Below are 21101 nucleotides of genomic sequence, written 5' to 3'. Positions count from 1 at the left end.
GCTTACTCGGGGCCACCTCCAGTCTCACATCCGGCTATCATCCCAAGCAACGGTCAGACCGAAAGATTTAATCAGGAATTGGAAAAGGGTCTTTGAAAATTGTGTTCTCAGCATCCCTCTACCTGGTCATCCCAACTGCCTTGGATCGAGTTAGATCACAACAGTCTGCACTCTGCTTCTTCTGGTTTTCCCCTTTTCATGTGGTGTTTTGTCATCCTCCCTCTTTGTTTTCTCCCTCCACCCTTCGGTCCCCGGTCCTGTCTGCCCTAAGTCTGATTGTAGGTGCTAACGAACTTGGAGTGGGCACGTCATGCCCTATGCCATTCCTCGGCACAATACCAAAGCTGCAGTGGACTTGTAAACGGTCCTCGGCTCCCGTCTACACACCTGGTCAGAAGGTTCTGGCTCTCCACCCGGCATTTGCTGCTACAGGGTGTTCCTCGGAAACTGGCTCCCAGGTACGTTGGTCCCTTCCCCGTGTCCAAGGTCATTAACCTGTTTCTGTCCGTCTTTGTTTACCTGGTTCTATGCATGTTCACCCCACCTTTCATGTCAATCATGTCAAACCCTTTAGGTCCAGCCCTTTGTCTCTCCGGCCGTTCCCCCGCCTCCCGCCCGGTTTGTGGGGGGGGGGGGGGGGGCGGTCTTCTCTGTGCGTCGGCTTCTGGCTTCGCGTCGGAGGGGCCGCAGGTTTCAGTATTTGGTGGACTGGGAGGGGTATGGCCCCAAGGAGCAGTCATGGATTCCCTCCCGCTTTGTCCTGGACCCCTCTCTCATTAGGGATTTTCATGCCTCTCATCCTGCCGCGCCTGGGCCGTCGGGGGCCGGCCTTTGAGGGGGGGTACTGTCAGGATTTGGGTCTTGTCAGCTTTTATTTCTTGGCTCTGTGTTCTTCAGTTACTTTTGTTTATTCTGTTGTGGGGTTTTTGTTCTGTTTGGGTCTGTCTTTCCTGTCTGTCTCTGCGGACTCTTGGTGGTGGGTGTTTCCCTCTGTCTGGCCACGCCCTCCTTCTGGTGTGTTCCACGCACACCTGTTCTCTATCTGCACCTCATCACCTGGGTGTATTTAAGCTCTCCATTGTGCCTTAGTCCCTCGCCAGACTGTAGCGCCTTGTGCCTCTTTTCCAGCTCTGTTCGTGTATTCCTTGCCTTGCTTCGTTTGCCTCATCGTGTTTTTTGACTACCTGCCTGTGTACCTTCGAACACGCCGTAGCCTGATGTATTTGTTACTGTTGCTCTTTTTGGACTGCCTATCTGTTTACCGACCCCAGCCTCGTTTACAGAGTAAACATCTTATCTCACTGAGCTGTGTATCTGCGTCCTACATTTGTGTCCAGCCCATCAACACTGATAGAAACCAGTAATGCCTCACTAACACAGAGATGACTGCGCCTGGCTGCTTACACAGGTTTTAATCAGGTCCGTGCAACACGGGGTGCTGTCAAACTGTCAGATGTGGCCTCCGCTGATATCAAACAGCAGCATGTTCGTTGGAAGCTATGGTGCAGTGGCTCATTTCAAAGGACATGACACCTTTGATCCTACACAGAAAACAGAGTTTTGTTTTCCCCTGTAACAGGATCAGACCTGTAATGCTGAATCACACTGCAGCCGTAATATTCCAGCCTTGAGGTCACGTTAATATTGCACTATGTGATCATATAGCAGGAACAGCTGGAGGCCGTTTATCTCTTCTGCCCCAGAGCTCAAAACCAGGACAGCAGAAACACGTTCCCCCCTGCACCATTTTGCAGGTATCTGCTTATGCTCAGCAATAAAAAATAACAACACATGTGCTCCGACGCGGAAACAGTTAGTTGATGCATCACTCTGTAGCTCAGCGAGAAACATTTATCATTTATCAAGCAACAGTGCCAATCGATTCCTAGCTTCGTTTGCAGATCCACATATTTGCTGTTTCATATCTTCGTGACTCCAGTGCTGTTAAGCTCCTGTTATCAAACAGCCAGAGATGTCTCATTAAATCAAGGTCTGACTTAATTAACTGATCGGGCAATCAATTAAAAAAGTGTGAGCTATTTTGATTACCAGCTCCCTTACTCATTTATCAAGATGAGATGAAAAATCTCTCTAATCTGACTTACCTGGTTTTGAACTATTTTCGAACTGTTGTAAACCAAGTTTAAACTGGATTATTCCCTTAAACAGACGCCATCTGACTTTTAAATGCTTTGCACCATAGAAACCACATTTTTTTTTCCTCAAGCCAATTTAAACATTTTCAACAAAATGAAGATGTTTAAAGGACATGTCTCACATTTTTTAATGTCCCAGTTAATAAAACAACATAAAAGTACTCATGACTGTAAGTGTCTCTCCATATGTGCTATAAATTAGTGATCGCCGATGTATTTTATTCCTCTCACTCTGAGCGATGGCAGGTGCATTTCTGGAAAATGTCTCACTAAGCAATTCTCAGCATTTTTCAGTGTGTGATGTCCTTATTAGCAAAACAGAAACACCCCAGGCATTGACAGACAGAGGAAAACAAACACAGTAAAATCATCAATGTAAAACTAACACTGACAGTGTTAAATTAACACTGGTGATTTTACTGTGAACCCGCTCCATCCGAAAACGAAGCTTCTGAGCTGTTGTTCAAAAGTGATGGCTTGGATTTACGGAGAGGAAATGACCCGCTTCACCCCGAAATTCTTAACTTTTTCAGTGTGTCGGATTTTGGGACCTAAAGTGTGGTGACACGCTGTTTGTGTGGATGCTGGTTTACTGAAGCTGTGGACATGAACATGAGGACATCTGACACTGTTTTTAACAGCCTGCCTGGACACAGAGATGGATTTGTTACATTGGAAAAAGTAAGAATACATTATTTCCAGGAGTTCATGGATGTTATTTTACATGCCTTTACATGCATTTCTTCCAAGATGGCGCAGCGCGCAGACACAGTGGCTTACAGCTCTCCCTATTTGTGCACCTTTTTGTGTCTTTTGTGTGTTGTTTTGGAATCTTGTACGTCACTTATGGACTTTTACAAACAGTACGACCGGGTGGACTTAATAAACATCGGTTTTCAACAGAAAACTACCATCTGCAGCAACTTTCAGCAAACTCACAACATCCCAGACGAGATAGCGAGACCAGCGGGATCTCCATGGATTGTTATCGGGGCCGGCAAGCGACGCAGGCGGTGTCACGAGAGAAAGCAAAAACGGGGCTGCAGGGCTGGACTGCTGCATAAACTAAGGAAACAGCCACTCAAACCACCGCTGCCAAGCCTTTTCTCTCAAATGCCAGATCCTTAGTACACAAAACGGACAATTTGGAACTACAGCTGGCTGGGAATCGCTACATTCAGGAGTGCTGCGCACTTATAATCACAGAGACATGGCTACATGCACAAACCCCGATGCTTCAGCGCAGCTAGCAGGCCGCACGCTACACAGATGGGACAAGAACAGCGACTCAGGGAAAAACAGAGGTGGGGGCCACTGCATCTATATACATGAAGGTTGGTGCAAAAATAGTACTGTTCTGGTCAGACACTGTTCTCCTGACGTAGAGTTTATGTCAGTGAGATGCAGACCATTCTACCTGCCTAGAGAGCTAGCTGCTGTGGTCATCACGGCAGTCTACATTCCACCGGATGCTAATGTAAACATAGCTCTTTCCCTGCTGTTAAACGCCATAAACAAACAACAGAATGCCTATCCAAATGGCGTTCACATCATTGCGGGTGACTTTAATAAGGCAAATCTTAAAACTGTTTTACCAAAATTTCACCAACACATGGAATGCCCTACAAGAGTGGAAAACACTCTGGACCATGTTTATACCAACATCAAGAGAGCATACAGAGCCATACCCCTCCCCCACCTGGGCCAGTCAGATCACCTCTCCCTGTTTCTCACCCCCGCTTACACCCGCTTACGGCTGACCATTAACACCTGGCCTGATGCTGCCCTCGCCCGACTGCAGGACTGCTTTGACCAGACACAGTGGGAAGCCTTTTACCATGAAGACCTGGCTACATTCACAGACACAGTAATGTCCTACATAAAGTACTGCATTGAAATGGTTACTGTGGAAAAGAACATTCTGGTGTTTCCAAACCAAATACCATGGATGACTAGCCAGGTCTGCACACTCCTCCGGGACTGGGACACAGCCTTCAGATCGGGAGACAGAGCACTATACAACACCACCCGTGCTGACCTGAGGAGAGGCATCAAGACCGCCAAAGCGGAGCATAAGAGCAGGATAGAGGACCAGCTTAATAACCCCCGATAGGTGTGGCAGGGCATACAAGTCGATCACCAATTACAGAGGCTGTGCTGCGACACCAGGGAACTCAGATCAGGCACTAGCAGAGGAGCTGAACAGCTTCTATGCCCGGTTTGAGTCTCAGGCACAGCAGTCAACCACAACACCCCAACCCCCACTACAACCCATTCCAGCCTCCAGTTCCCCCCCACTTACTCTAGCGGCTGAGGACGTGAGACGAGTGCTCCGGGCTGTGAACCCCAGGAAGGCTTCAGGCCCGGATGGAGTACCATGGAAGGTGCTCAAGGCATTTGACCGTTGGGGTTTTTACGTAATTATTGTATGGCCTTGCCTTACAATATAAAGCGCCTTGGGGCAACTGTTTGTTGTGATTTGGCGCTATATAAATAAAATTGATTGATTGATTGATTGGAGCCACTGTTCCTATTAAATCTCTACCTTAACTGCTTCAGGTAGAGGTGGGCGGATCGATCCTAATATCGATAATATCGATACCAACGCTGGTATTGATATTGAATGATCCTCATGTAAAAGATCAATACTCAAGCTTTTTTTCTCTTCTGCATGCACTGACTGCTGCACATGCAGATTCATCAAAGTCTACTCTCTGTAAGAGCTGCGCTGTGTCACACAACACAGAGCAGCGCACCCTTGTATTGTGGTTTGTCAGCCCTCTACCTGAGGAGATTTTGTTTTAAGTTATGTTGAGTGATATTTTTTAAACAAAAATGTTGTTTGTGATAAAGTATTTTGTTGTCACGTACAATGTTTGGCGAAATTCTATCATAGGTCTTATGGATCCTTTGGATCTATGAAGCTTAAATGTGAAAAAGTATCAGTATCGGCGATACTGGGCCTGTACTTACTTGGTATCGGATCAATACCAAAATTCACGGTATCGCCCACCTCTAGCTTCAGGGAAGCGTTTTATTTTGCACAGGATCTTTTTCAGTGCTCAGAAGTACTATTTCAATAAATAATTAAAGAAAACTGCGACTTCTTTAAGGAATGAAAGGCAGGTTCTCAGATGATAATTCTGAAAACATACCATATAATGCAGCCACTTCTCCAGCTGTTTTGATTTTGCAGCAGTGTAATCTTGCAACCGTGATTGGTTGTATTTCTAAAGGTGTTGAACACAAAGTTGTGGAACCCACTTTCAGAAACACACAGCCTGAATGTCCATAAACACCAGGCTCTTCTTCTCCGCTGCATCCATCCTCCAGCACAGATCCCCTCCTTCAAAAACTCACTTTTCTCCCCCTCTCTGCACGTACTGGTGTGAAGAATTCTGCGGCAGACACTCACCTCCAGCAGACATGCCCGGTAAGTAGATTCTGTGCTTCTCCGTCCAGATGTGATGTGTTTTAGGCTCACATCGATCCGGATTAAACGCAGGGGCACATTCGGTGTGCGTTTTGGCTGGACTGCGCGATGGACAGCCTGCGTGACTTCCAGAAACAGGGCGTGCCTTGGAACACGGCAACCTACTTATTTCACAACTACTCCATGGTCATGTCTGTTCATATCATCACTTGAAGCCACCGGTGGAATTCCGTGCACGTCGCCCGATATGTGTTTTGTCCGGTCTGGGATGACTGCTGATCTGAACCTGAGCTAAAACCTCATAAAGTTGGCGGAAACTCCAGAACAATTACCTTTTTTAATGTGTGGCCACTTTAAGGAAAATGTATGCGTTGCATTTTACAACTCGCACTTCTGATTTGAAACCTAAAATTATGCAGGTCATTGTTCAAATGAACCTAAAACGCTTTTGTCTTTCATTTGCACTGACCGCAACAAACGCCTTTCTCTTGTGATCCAGCGGCACCTGGCGGTTGTAAGCGGTAGTGTTTTGTGGCGGTGCTATCGTGTCTCATGTATTGTAGCGGCTCTGGTGTGTCGTAGGCGGGTTTTAGCGGCCGGTGAAGTGCCACGTTACGTTGGCTCAGTAGACGTTCTTGTTGTTTACAGCGCTTTAACACAGGCCCGAGGATTCCTCCCGTCCGGAACCATTTACGATTTTATTACCTGTATCTGTTCTTTTGTTACAAGGGTCGTTATATGAAACCTCCACTCTGGATCGCGGCGGCAGCAACAGGAAGAAGAAGATAGAGGAATTCTCTCGGTCTTCTCGGGAAAAACTTGTCCAGTCGAAGAACAAAATGTTCTCAAAATTCACCTCCATTCTCCAGCACGCAGTGGAAGCAGTGAGTTTGTAATGCCAGATGATCATGTGTTGGTCTTGTGTGCTGCTTTTGTTTGTTACCTGCCGTCAGTATTAGAGACAGGACGCTAACTAGCATGCTAACATTAGCATATTAGCCTTGGTTGATGATGGCATTTTGTCACATTTGGTTTTCCATAATTAGAGACGTGTCTGTGTCAGTGCTTAACATTTGTTACCTGAACCAGCTCACCTGCTCAGCAAGGTAAACTCGTTAGCCGCTAGCGTTAGCCTTAGTGTATGCTAGGCTAACGCTAACAGTCTGTTTTTTTCTTCCTTCCAGTCTGTATCAGGAGGTGTGTTGAAATGTTAGGACAGACTTCTGTCATGTTGCGCAAACGTTAATATTAATGTCACAGCGAACAAATCGACAACAAAAGCAGCAGGTTTTGCTATTTCATCCACTGCTCGTTGTTGTTGTTGTCGTCGTCGTCACTGTCTTTACGTGTAGCGTAATGTCAGACCTTTTGAAGGAAACAGGTCCTTTATATTTATTGGAACACTCTATTGATGGTTTCACACTAGCGATGTGAGGGCTTGATGAAAACCGGAAGGTTTCAGTTCACAACCAGAGATGGTTCTAAGGACAGCAGCACAATCCCAAAATGCATCATTGTCCGTGTTGCAGCCACACACACATTTTTTTTAAACAACCTAGACATATATACCCTCTAAAATGCAGTGAAGGAATAGATAAGTTAGTTCATCTCTGCCAGGTTATTAACATGACAGTTGAAGAACAATCGCTGCTATCATCGTATAACTCACCAGGTTATACGGGTGTAACACTACATGCATTTGTATTGATAAAAATTTGGTCCAGCCTTTTGGTTCACATGGAAAATGAAGCCTTTTAAAAGAAAGATGGTTCACACTGATCATCTGAAATCTGACTGCATATTTAAAGTGAAGCAGTGTGTTTGTGTATTCTTAAAAATAGTCACGGCGCTGTGTGTTAATCCACTGGTTGCTCTCCACCACGCAGTTGAAGCAAATCAAGTTCAACAGCCTAGTGTGAACTGGGTAAAAGTGGAATGCACACACAAATATGATTGCCATTTCTGAAAGCACGTTTGGAGCTGGAACAAGGGTTTAAACGTGTCTAAGCTGTCTAGCAACTTTGCAGATTGTTTTGTGTTAGGATTACAATAAGGGTCTAGGTTTGGGTATAATTGTTGTAAAATGCATAAAACATTTGGAAATTTGAACAAAACTTGGACCACAGCTTTGAGCACTCTGAGGTGTCTTGTACAGTAGCGCAATTCCAGTGTGGTCCTGGTCCCATTTGGGAATAGGTCAGCTTCACAACATATTTGGAACACGAGGATGTTGGACGGGTCTGTAAAACTTTGATTCAAAGCATCACACTGCAACCTATGCTTCAAATTATGTGATGTCGTGTGACGTTCACATAAGTACACAGACACAAAGTAGCTGGAAATTGGACTCGGAACACGGGTGTATGAAACATTTTCAAGGTGTTCCAGTCAGAGTGGGGCCATGGCAGCCATGAAATTCATACGCTGGAGTGCAGTCTCTCTATCACTCACACAACAAAATCACAGAGATTTTTTTTTAATTATTTATATTAGACATTCAATGTAATGGCGGCTTTATGAGGTGCACACGGTGAGTCCACCTGCCACTGCGAAAATGGGGAATATACAAAAAAAATTACATTTTAACATGATGAAAAATATTTCTGCCCTTAACTTTCTATATATTGATGTTGTGTTCCACCTCAGATATATTAAAGCTAATGTGGAAGGTCTGATAAAATCTCAGCATGAAAATTACTCTTGATTACAATAATTTTAATAATAAATTTACATCCAGTAATAAAATCCATGCATCTTAAGAGAACCAACTCAGAAATCCACACACACAAATTTCAGATATTCTTGAAATGAGAACAAAATTGTAAATGGTACTTTTTATACTTTTTGGAGAAACTTATTTAAATACAGGTCAATAAACATCTTTTTTCCAAAATAACCAATGATAAGTATTCATGAGTTATTCATGAAAAAAGTGCATTAAAGTTTGAACATCTCATACAGCACAGACGTTGGTTGGTTGTGTGTGTGTTTTATGTGCTTTGTAAATAAATGAGACATTGGTTGTTTGCTGTTTTTATCTTTTCAGCTGGCCCCTTCACTGCCCTTGCAGGAAGACTTTGTTTATCACTGGAAGGCCATTACACATTATTACATTGAAACATCTGGTAAGGAATGGCTGAAATGTAAGCTGCTACATTGTTTTGGTCATGAAAAGAGATGGACTGTTGAGTGTTACTTTTTTCTGCTGATCATGGAAGTGCATGAGTGATGTTTGGTGATGACTGCATGACTCTTCTCTGTCTTAACTATCAAGTGTCCACTGGACTGGATATTTGACATTTATTTTTTTGAGGAACATACCGAGAGTAAATGGTAATATTGTTGGTGACATACTAGTATTTTTATTGATTAATTTTTGTTTACATTGAAACTGGGGCTTCTTTAGTGTTTTTATTGCTGTGCTGCAGCATGTTGGTCCTGTCTCTGCTCACCTTTTGTTTTCCAGTGGGACAGTGCCACATACTGGACCAAAAAGTGCACCGTAGAACAAGCCAGGAGCTAGTTAGCTAGTCTTGATCAAGTAGCCAGTAAGACATTCTCACAGAAACACAGGACTTGAATGAGAAAGTAAATTTGGCTGTAGAAAAAGCAGGAATTCATCAGATACCATATAACTTTAAATGAAAACAACTCAGAATACGAGGTCTATTAGAAAAGAAACCGACAGTTTTATTTTTTTAAAAACTATATGGATTTGAATCACGTGTGATTACATCAGCCAAGCTTGAACCCTCGTGCGCATGCGTGAGTTTTTTCACGCCTGTCGGTGACGTCATTCGCCTGTGAGCACGCCTTGTGGAAGGAGTGGTCCAGCCCCCTCGTCGGATTTTCATTGTCTGAGAAGTTGCTGAGAGACTGGGGCTGTGCTTGATCAGAATTTTTTCAAAAACTGTGAGGCACATCTGAGTGGACACCATTCGAGAAATTCAGCTGGTTTTCAGTGTAAATTTTAACGGCTAATGAGAGATTTTGGATTGTTTCTATCGCTGTAAGGACTTCCCACGGAGCGGGACATCGCGCAGCGCTCCGAGGCGACGTCGTTATCCTGTTTCAAGCTGAAAACCTCCAAATTTAAGCCTCTGTTGACCCAGGACGTCGTGTGGAAACAGAGAACTTTCAGAAGAGGTCGGAATCAGCAGTTTATTCAGACATTCCACTGTTAAAGGAGATTTTTTTTAATGAAAGACGTGCGGATGGATTGGCGCATCGGCTCGCAGCCGGCGCGACGCGCTCGCCATTGGAAAAACACCTCCGTGTTGATAACCATTTGTAAAATCCAGGCGGCTTTTGGTGGCTTTCAGTTGAGTGAGTATCTGAGAAATTGTTTAACAGCAGGGCATGTTCCAGCTTGTCCTTAAGGCTTCCAACGGAGGTGTTTTTCCTGTGGCGGCTGCGAGCCGACGCGCCAATCCGTCCGCACGTCTTTCATTAAAAAAATCTCCTTGAACAGTGGAATGTCCGGATAAACTGCTGATTCCGACCTCTTCTGAAAGTTCTCTGTTCTCTCACGACGTCCTGGGTCAACAGAGGCTTAAATTTGGAGGTTTTCAGCTTGACACAGGATGACGACGTCGCCTCGGAGCGCTGCGCGACGTCCCGCTCCGTGGGAAGTCCTTACAGCGATAGAAACAATCCAAAATCTCTCATCAGCCGTTAAAATTTTCACCGAAAACCAACTGAATTTCTCGAATGGTGTCCACTTGGATGTGCCTCACAGTTTTTGAAAAAATTTTGATCAAGCACAGCGCCAGTCTCTTAGCAACTTCTCAGACAAAGGAATTCTGACGAGGGGGCTGGACCACTCCTTCCACAAGGCGTGCTCACAGGCGAATGACGTCACCGACAGGCGTGAAAAAAACTCACGCATGCGCACGAGGGTTCAAGCTTGGCTGATGTAATCACACGTGATTCAAAGCCATATGGTTTTTTAAAAAAATACTAAGGTCGGATACTTTTCTCACAAACCTCGTACCTACAGTTATTGTTGAAGAAGGGTCATAACTATTGCGTAACTGTATCGCTGTTTGCTGTAGACTGTGGTGCACTTTGGTTATTAAGCCTGGGTCCCACCGAATAATGAAAGATGAATAATGAGCCACGCAGCATGTTTTTTTGCTACAAGAGGGTTTCTTCAACTATCGTGGGAGAATAGTGGCTCTTAAAGGCATTATCAATTTCAAGATGTTCAAAATTTAGCAACAACAGCGTGGCGCAGTTTGTGTATGAGTTACTACGACAACTTAGAGGCATGTGCGTGGTGCTTACGAGGCTGCTAAAAGCCCATTATCCGTGCGCCTGGCAGCTACGCAGGACCTGAGAGGCTGTTTTGGAGCGGCTGCCCTCTTGCGCACACAATTCCACCTGCTCTGTGTGCTGGATGCTGTATATAAAATAATTATTTTGTGGCGGATTAATCATTTTCTGCCAAACCTTGGATGCTGAAAACACCTCTAATCACTTCTGGAATCACAGAGGACTGTTTCATCTGGACGCTTTTTTTCTCTCTTTCCTGCTCCATGTGGAATGTATTTTGAACAGCTTAAGGTAACTATTTTAATGTTTTTATAGCTTGATATAACAGTTCCTAGCTGTTACGGTATGTCTGTAGTTGATTTAATATCTTGTTAATGGATTACATGAGCTCCGCTGTGTGTGCGCGCTGACGCAGTGACTCATCATGCCCCAAAGGAGCATTTAGGCAGAACGTCAGCTCACAAAAGAGTGATTTTTCAATCAATATTGGACGAACACAAAGTTAAAATTTGGATGACTGTGTGAAAGTGGATGTGTGTTTAAAGCTGCGGAAGAAATAACTCCAGTGAAGCTGCTAAAATCAGTGCAGAGCTGTGCAGCAACACAGTAGGAGAGAGCGCAAAAGACTGATTTTGAAGACATAACACAAAGTTAAAAGTTGTATCACGGTGACTTGTAAGCTGCGGAAGAAATAAACTTTTTTTTTTGAGAGTGATCCACAGGTGTATATAATTAAAGAGGCCACCTCATTCTGTATGTAGAACGGCACCGCGCGCAAAAGAGCGATTTTGCAGAAATAAATGGACGAACGCAAAGTTAAAAGTGGGATCATGGTGTGAAAATTACTGTGTTTAAAGCCAGGGAAAAAAATAAAGCCAGCAAGCCACAGATGGAATTTAAGCCAATAAGAAAGAGCACAGAGGTGACTGTCCAGGAATGGAGAACAGCAGTGCGCGCAAAATAAATGGATAAACACAAAGTTAAAAGTGGGATCACGATGTTTGTGTTTAAAGCCGCAGAAGAAATAAAGCCAGCCGCGGGTCTTTACTGGAGCATCTATTTTTGGACTGCATTTAAAAAAAACGTGACATCTTTAAATGCTGCTGTGAATCTGTGAATTGAAAACCCACACTTTAAATGGACCAGGTGTGGGAGGGCTGGAGGTTTGGACCAAACTCATGCCTAAACATGCGCCAACATTGCATTATCATGGCGCTATCATGGCACTATGTGGCTTAGCGTGGCTGATGCGAGCCATTCGAGGCTTAATGACAGGTCGGTTGTGGCTCACTAGAGGCTGCTACATGGCACATGCGGGGTACAGAGAGGCACCTTCATAGATATGTGATTAGGGATGGGTATTGATAAGATTTTATTGATATCGATGCCATTATCATTACTATTACATATTTGCACAATAACTTAAGTGTTTTTTTTTTTTTTTTATTTTAAACACTTCGCCTTTTCCTCTCTTCCTTTTTAAGATTATATTGGTGAATGGAGGAATAGCAAAGTAAGAATTTCATTGTATAGTGTAACTGCCTGTTTCTGCTGTACATATGACAATAAAACTCTTGAATCTTGAATTATCGATTCTGCTTATTGATCCGATTCCTTATCAATTCCCTTATCGATATGTCGTGAATTTTGTACTAAAAGTAGGCTTTACAGGTTTTCTATGTATTTCATTGAGTCTTAAAGTAAATAAATATGAAATTGGTCACTGTATCCTTGATCTCTGGACATAAATAAAAATAAACAAAACGGTGTTTCACTTTGAAGTTATTAATTCAGACTGGATTCTATCATTCTAACTTGACTCGGCAGAGAGCCACGCAACGTTTGGAGCTGTGTGAACAGAACGGAGGATGATTCTCGTTTCTTTCTCACAGCAAGACAGGAGTCCCAGTTAGTAACTTAATCTGCATAAAAGTGACTCACGATTGACATATTCAGGGATGAAAGTGGTGAAAAACAAAAAAGCTGAAACCCAAAATACCCCCCAACACCACCTGCACGAAAATGTTTGAATTCTAGAAGCTCTGAAATGCAATCTGGGGCTATTCCAGACAATAAACTGCAGTGAGTGCATCCATTTACGCGAGGAAAAAAAAAAAACTTATTCAGATTCATTCCATTAGTATTCTGCTCTTACTAGGATGCAGCAGTTTCTAGCTTGGCAGATAGTTCTGGAGGATATCACTGAAGAAATTAACACATTGAAAATATGTTTGACCGAAACAAACTCATTAAACTTAAATAAGACAGGGATGAAATGGAAGTGTAAGAGTCACTAGGTGTTCACAGGAAACACTTATTTATTTCTGTATGTATGTATTTATTTATGTTCATTGTTAGTTGCTTTTATATTTTCTGTTGTGTTTCTATTCAGGTTCTCTGTGTCTTTCTCTAAAATTGTGTATAATAAGTATATATTGTATATAATAATCATTAGATTATTAATATATAAACAAAATTAATTTAAGAAATATTACAATTTGAAAACAAATGCACCCGAACGTGATGACAGCTGCAACTGCTTAATGCTAACTTTTAACATTAAAAATGCCATAGACATACTAACGCGTTAGCACCGTTTTTAAGTTATAAAATACATCTATCAACTGTTTCAGAAGACCATAACAGGTCGGTTTAACATAGAAAAGGTAAATAATACTCACAGATGTATGCTCTTTAGGGTTTTAGCGGGGGAAAATTAAGTGAAAGAAAGAAAGAATAAACGAAGCAATAGATCGAAGCATTGCTTCAATCTGCGAACCACTGGTTTGATTGGTTCAAGGTTCAAAGCAAAGCCACGCTGCAGAAAAGTTGATTACAGACCCGCTGCAGGGAATGTAATCAATGTAGAGAAAGTATAATTTTCCTGACAAACATCCCCCAAAACAACGGCCACTCTGAAGGACCGCTAACAGAATTGTTAAGTACAAAGCTTATTGATGTCGCTGGATCGAATCATTTCTTAATGATACCCAAAAGGAACCGGTTCTCGATACCCATCCCTATATGTGATAGATGAAAACGTGGGTCATTGTTTGAATAATCCCTGACACACCATGCATGGCTCATTATTTATGGCTTATTCACTGGGACCCAGGCTTTATGGTCAGAAGGCATGTTTGTCACCAGACTGTTGTTTCTGGCTCCCATGGCGGAGGAGGTCTCACAGACTGTGAATGAGTCTACCTGTTGAGATTGGACCTTCAAGTTTTCTTTTTTTATGTTGTCATGATTCAGCTCTGTAGCATCACAGCAGGCTTGAACCACGACATGCACGAGAAGCCCCCTCGTTGTTTGAGTACCCATAATTCTTTTCTTTGCAACAATCAAAAGCAGCGGAGATGTACAAATTAGCATTTAACAAACCAGGAACATGTATGGTGGCATTAACAAATTGTGAAGAGAAAATACAATTTGGAACCTTTTCACTGGTCAAGACAACATACCGCCTGTCAATAATGATAAATGATCAATTCATGGAGCTGCTTTTTTGGCTAACATTGCTTTGTTTGACTTAGACTTTTTATTTAATTATGTGTGTGTGTGTGTGTGTGTGTATTGCGGTTCAGCTGAAAGCACTTACTCAGTTTTGTCCAGAGGTGCAAGATTATATCAGAAAATATATGCTGATATAAGCATAAATATTTATTTGCATTGCCTGCGGGTAACTGTCTGGTGTGAGAAGCTAGAATATCTGGGTAGTACTCAGAGTAGAGTCATTGCTTCTTCGCATCAAAAGGAGCCTGTTTAGGCATCTGGTGAGGATGTCCACTGGTCGTCTCCCTGGGATGTCTTCCAGGCACGTCCAGCTGGGAGGAGACCCGAGGTTGACCCAGGACGTGTTTGAGGAATTATATTTCCCACCTGGCTCAGGAATGCCTCAGGATTCTCCAGGAAGAATTAAAGGACGTGGCTGAGGATAGGGAAGTGTGAGATGAGCTGCATGGTCTACTGACAGTGGTGTTTTACAGTGACCAGTGGTTGCTATGCAGGGCCAATTAGACAAGAAATCTATCTTGTGCAAATGCTGCCTAGTTCAGCTTGGCCACTGTCCGTCCAAGTGAAGGCAGCGTGAGGTACATTGGTTGGTTTTTGGTTATCTTTATAGTTATTTGTAATAAAGTTAATGTTTAAAGTGTAAAATGTCAAGACTCAGTTACATTTCTTTTTGATAAGGGTTGGCAATGAAATGTTTTGAATCATTGCCTTTTTTATTTACATAGCTGTCATTTTTACTACCTGCTATGTATTTACCCACAAAAAATCCATCTCAGCCGGGTTCTGCAATATGTTAAGTGACAAACCGAGGGATGCACAGTTTAAGTAGCTTGTTTTTTGTATTTATTAATGGTCCAGTTTTGCCATTTTCTTCTTACTGCTGTAACCTCTGCAATAACAGAATGTGTGCACCTCACCTGGTGATTGATGTGTGATAGATGGCGCATCCTCTTTTTTTTTTTTAACCCTATTTTCACCTTCAAGTAGTCATTCACTGTGTCAGCCACAGTCATTCATTCTGTCATTAATTGCTCTCAGTGCCATATTGTTTTCTGCTGTTATCCTTAAAGCACATTTTAGTGCAAACTACACATCAGTGTCTGAAGTTTTCATCTCCCCCCATTTAGACGACAAAGCTCCTGTTACAGACACCAACATTCCTTCCCACCTGGAACAGATGCTGGACATCCTGACTCAGGAGGAAGAGGAGAGGGAGTCTGGAGAAACTGGACCGTGCATGGAGTACCTGCTACATCACAAGATCCTGGAAACTCTCTACACCTTAGGGAAGGCAGATGTAAGAAAATCATGCTTTTGTACCTCCAAAAATAACTTGTGTATATACAAAGTGTCATATGTGACATTGTGATTTGGGATTTGACCATGTTTGTTTTTCTGTCAGTGTCCTCCAGGGATGAAGCAGCAGGTGCTGACCTTCTATACGAAGCTGCTTGCTCACATTCGTCAGCCTCTTCTGCCACACATCAATGTCCACAGACCCGTACAGGTGGGAAACGTCACCTTCTGGGCTCAGTTGTCTCTGTCACAGTGTCTAAGTGACAGGTTATCTTCCCCACGCCCACTTGTCCCTGTCAGAAACTGATCCGTCTGTGTGGAGAGGTGCTGGCTGCCCCGACAGAGAATGAAGAGATCCAGTTCCTTTGTATTGTATGTGCCAAACTGAAGCAGGACCCGTACCTTGTCAACTTCTTCCTTGAGGTAGGTAGCTATAACCATGTAGCAGTGATGCAAGTCTTGCCGGAATTCCCGTAGTTTTCTTTATGTTTTTCTATCCGTGGTGACATTTTCCAGGATCTTTTAGTTTTCTACAGCAGTCCAAGTTGGATTTCATGCACGGAATAATGTATTGTTTGTAAAATTGATTGGGAACATCCCTGATGAGTAGGGTCACGTATCGAGAACCGGTTCTTTTCAGGTATTGTTAAGAATTTATTAAATCTACCGACATCAATAGCCTTTTTGCTTAACGATTCCCTTATCAGTCCTTCAGAGCGACCATTGTTTTGTCGGGAAAGTGATCATTTCTCTACATTGATTACAGACCCTGCAGTGGGTCTGTAAAGGTTGAGCTACGACCACTACCTTGGACTAAACCAAATCAACTTTTTTAGGCTCCTTAGATGCCCCCAAAACACAATCAGGATATTCCCAAAAATAAAAACTGGCCTCAAGCCAGTTATCCAAGATGTCTGCCAAAATAGGGTTTTTCAGTAAAACACCTTTAAACAGGCCTGGTATTTTTCTGGCCTGAGCCGGATTTCCGGCTTTTGGATCTGGATATAATGCAGCGGAGGCGACAGGTTGCCATGTAATCCCTATGGAAGGACGCGTTGTGAATATGTAGTGATGTGGAGATGTCTGTCTGGAGTTTTATACTTGATGTGGACATGTCCTGTCTCTGGCAATCAGCCTGTGAGCAGGACTTGTGTTCTTTTTGTCTTTTATTTAACACAATTATGACAGAGTTTGAGGGGAGAAAATGAGGAAGTGCACATGTTGTTCACATGTTGTTCACGTGTGTGCACGCGCGAACAAATCGTCTGTGAAGATTCAACGGACAGAGATTCAGTGAGAAGACCATTGCAGGTCACAGCAAACTCATTTGTGCCTAAAATAAATTCATTCATGGGTTTAAGATTCTAAATGGCCGCTAATACACCCTTATTAAAATACATAGTAGGAAGTTGTTTAAAGGTGTTTTATTGAGGAAAAAACCTATTTTGGCAGCCATCTTGGATAACTGGCTTGAGGCCAGTTTTTATTTTTAGGAACATCCTGATTGTGTTTTGGGGTCATCTAAGGAACCTAAAAAACTTGGTTTGGTTTAGTCCTGGGTGGGAGGGTGCAAAGGTAGTGGTTGTAGCTCCCCTAGTACTGCAAGAGTTCAGCTCAGACATATGGAAAGACATTCGTGCCAATAATGTCTGAAAGAAAATGCTTTTGACAAAAACTACAGATTTTGTTTATTTCTATTTATGTCCAGAGTTTAAGGATCCAGTGACCAATTTCATATTTATTTACTTTAAGACTCAATAAAATATTGTTGACATAGAAAACCTGTAAAACCTACTTTTAGTACACAGAAAATTCACAAGCGGTATTGATAAGGGAATCTGTAAGCAGAATCGATATTGATATTGATAAAATCTTGTCAATACCTATCCCTGCTGATGAGACACTATAGAGAATATGAAGTCTCATGTTTTCACATTTTCACCCCAAACATCTGAGACTGAAAAATAAATGAAACACATTCCCATTTATGGTGAGCCGGCGATTGGACAGGTGGCAGCAATGAAAGAAGTCATTACAGATTTCACCCAGAAGTTTGTGCTGTTGTTAAAACGACTGCGTCGTGCTGAAACAACAAAGTAAGTCATCAATGGAAATGCTGTTCTGCAGTGAGGAGATGATTTTAAAGTGTGACAGTTCCATCAGCAATACATTCATTCATTCATTCATGGTCGTGGTTAGAGGAGGACTAAAACGCAGACTTTTTTAATCTTCATTTATACCAAAAGACTAACATCCCAGTAATTCTTTCATCATGCTGTAGCAGGATCAGGAAGAATATAATATGTGTTTTAGGATATTTGAAATTATCACTTGTGGATAATTTTACCTCGAAGAAGGGCACCACCTATTTGAAGCGTAGGTACTTTAATTTAAACATTCATTCATTAATTAGTCTCAATTTAATTACTCAGTCTCAATCTTTCAGTCGTGCGTTCTGCAGGTCAGATCGGACACCCTCTGTAAAACTATACTAAATCACAGACAACTTCACACGTTTAAGATATTTATTTAACTCAGGCAGGAGTCAAATAATAGGACCATATCACAGTAAGCAATTTGATGATGACGAAATTCAATGAGCAATGATTATATGACTTTCAGATAATTTGGTTTAGTAGTGGGAGTTTAGGAATGAAGTTTGTCCTAATCAGCAAGGAATTTACTTTGGTATTTATTAATGTGAGAGAAGGTTAGTACTGTTGGATAGAGTTAACCTTTTAACACCCACCTATTTTCAGCTTGTGCACAAAAGTTGGACCTACCCAAGTGCCAAAGCTCATAAAAATAACATCTTACACCTCACAGTATTGCAATATGCCTCATTTTAAAGTACAGTTCTTGTAGTTTCTTGTGATATCCAGCATAACACTTTACCTATTACACAAATCAAACAATAGCAGCTTAAATTTGACAAAGTTTTGCTTTTTTTTCTCTCGAAAATAAAAAACTACTTTATTCATGTCATTGGTTGAGTTTACATTATACTATGCATTTGAAATTCACAACACTTGTTATTCATGATGTTAACAACAAGTGTGACAGGTTTTATGTCTTTGGGACAAAGTATGTTGATACTGTAGGTGTTTTTATATGAAATGGCTCCATTCGGCACAAGTGTGCCAAATCTTAGCGAAATGTGCCAACTTTGGTACATGCATTTTACCACTCATTTCATCATAAAAAATGTTTTTTTTATCATTCAGATAGCTATAAAAATAATCTAGACAATGTTTTTTCAGACTTTCATATTTTAGTGGTGCAACTGGAATTTCATGAATTACAACCAAATAATACAAAATTAGAATGATAATGAAATCTTTATTTTGTATATTTGAAATGGCAAATGAAATAGACAAAGATCAAATGCAAGTAAGTCACAAAAGATCAACCATAAGTCAGATAAAACGTATCCATCTTACATAAATGAAATATAACAACCTTTCGATATAAAAACAGTAGTGCAGTATAAAAAAAAAACAATATAAAAAATGGAAACATAAAATTGTGAAGAGAATTGTATAAAAAGGCACATGTCAAAAAAACAACAAAAAAAATCTAACTATTTACAAAATGGAATTGGTGAACATTTAGACTCAATGTTTGATATGCCAATCGTGGAAACAGTTTCTTGTTGGTTGTATACACAGAGGGATCTTGCAGGTTTTACACATCATAGGAGTCTTTTTGTTGCAGTTCTTGCACCACAGTCTGCCAGCAGTGGCTGCTGCAGATTTGGGAACATCCTGCCCCTCTGTGATGAACACTGGCAAGTGCATCCCCTCTCGTGCTGGAGCAGGTGTGCGGCTACTTGAAGTAGATGGGCTGCCGCACGCTGCCAGTTGAACCATAGGTTCTTCCCTGAATGCTCTTTGGGTGATATCTGGGTGTGATTCTTTATACAAAATGAAGGCATTAACAATAGCAATGTCCAGAAAGTGATAAAAACAATGTCTTGTACCACTTTTTGTTTTATGGAGTACTGAATAATATCCAATGAGGGCATCTGAGAGGTCAACACCACCCATGTACTTATTGTACTCCTTGACTGGAACCGGGATGTTCACGTTGTGCAGTCTCCACTGGCCCTCATGTTTCATCCGGCGTGGGATGGTGTCTCCAATGAATGCAGGGTGTATGGTGGAACACATCACTACCTCCCGGGTGTCCTTCCACTTTACAAAGAGTAAATCTTGATCACGCACCCACCTGATGCTCCCACGAGGGTCATTCTTTGACAAATTGTTCTGGGCAGTCTTGGGAAATCCCACACGATTTGTACGAATTGTACCACAAGCACCAGGCACTCTAGAAGGACAAAAAGGTATCTGAGTGGGTGTGATGTCTGGGTCGTCAACATCATTCCAAGTGGCTATTGTGGCAAGGCTGACTCGCCTACTCGTCTGACGACTCCTTTTCTTCTTGCCTCTGCCATGCACAATGCCCTTTTGTATTTTTGCTGGAGGTTTGACTTCTTTTGAAGCAGCGGGGGAAGATGTGGATTGAGGGTTCCAGTCTGGATCCAAGGTGTCCTCCATTGTGGCTGTACTATAAGGATAGAAGACAAAACAATCTTATTAGTTATTAGCAAAATATAATTTTTTGTACATACATACATACATAACATTCCATATATAACATCATAAACATAACATTACATACATAATATTATTATTACCATGGTAATAAATATTTTAAAATATTTAATTTATATTTAGTATATCAATCAACATCTAAATCATTGTAATAATAATTCCTAAATACATAAATAATTGTAATGGTTATATTACTCACCGGTCCAAAAGAGGATCTTTTCCTTCCCAGAATAATTCCTCCTCTTCAGAGTCAAAATAGCTGTCCTCAGATGCTGAGGACTCAGACAACACTGCTACTGCCTCAGGCAAAGCATGCTTGGTTTTTTGCTTGGCTTTAGGCATGATTAGAAACAAAATTTCCCAAAGCAATGGAAATATAACTGTGCGTAAAGTCCGATCGCTGTGCGCGCGCCGATAACAGTTGGTGTGATCCACTTTACGCACGCTGTTTAAAGGTCTACAGAGTGACGGACCCCCAAGACCTGCCTATCGATGGAAACCTCTGCTTATTGGCTATAGGATGGTGTCAATCATTTTGACGTAGACCGTAATATGAAGTCATGTCATATGACAAAAGAAAGACGAAGCATGCGCAATGCCGTTCAGCAACAGGAGCGCTTGTTTTACTCAAAGGGGTGGAGAAGTCTACTGTTTTCACGTAGACTTAAGATGATTGCGGTGGTTTGTACACAAGAATCTAACGCACACGGGCATACCAAACACATGCCGGCCATGTACGGACAAGAGCCTCTTTTTCATTCCAGAAAGTACATAAAAACTTTTTTTCGATTTTTTTTAACGGAAGAAAAACAT

General features: G+C 42.0%; 1 protein-coding gene across 2 annotated transcripts in view; it reads left to right on the top strand.

The window, feature by feature from the left end:
• The first annotated feature begins 6176 nt into the window (after nt 1-6176).
• fam160b1 (family with sequence similarity 160 member B1) overlaps nt 6177-21101 on the top strand; it is a 29491-nt gene continuing 14566 nt past the window's right edge. The window contains exons 1-5 of one of the 2 annotated variants that reach the window (XM_034184329.1): nt 6177-6473; nt 8636-8714; nt 15507-15676; nt 15782-15886; nt 15976-16098. In XM_034184329.1, the coding sequence (XP_034040220.1) occupies nt 6429-6473; nt 8636-8714; nt 15507-15676; nt 15782-15886; nt 15976-16098 (522 nt within the window). In that variant the 5' untranslated portion in view covers nt 6177-6428. The remainder of the gene's footprint in view (nt 6474-8635; nt 8715-15506; nt 15677-15781; nt 15887-15975; nt 16099-21101) is intronic. The other variant, XM_034184330.1, reaches the window with a different exon arrangement.

The sequence above is a fragment of the Thalassophryne amazonica genome, chromosome 13 (genome assembly GCF_902500255.1).
Source record: "Thalassophryne amazonica chromosome 13, fThaAma1.1, whole genome shotgun sequence".
In the NCBI taxonomy this organism is placed as follows: domain Eukaryota; kingdom Metazoa; phylum Chordata; class Actinopteri; order Batrachoidiformes; family Batrachoididae; genus Thalassophryne; species Thalassophryne amazonica.
This window is presented reverse-complemented; position numbering and strand designations above follow the sequence as displayed.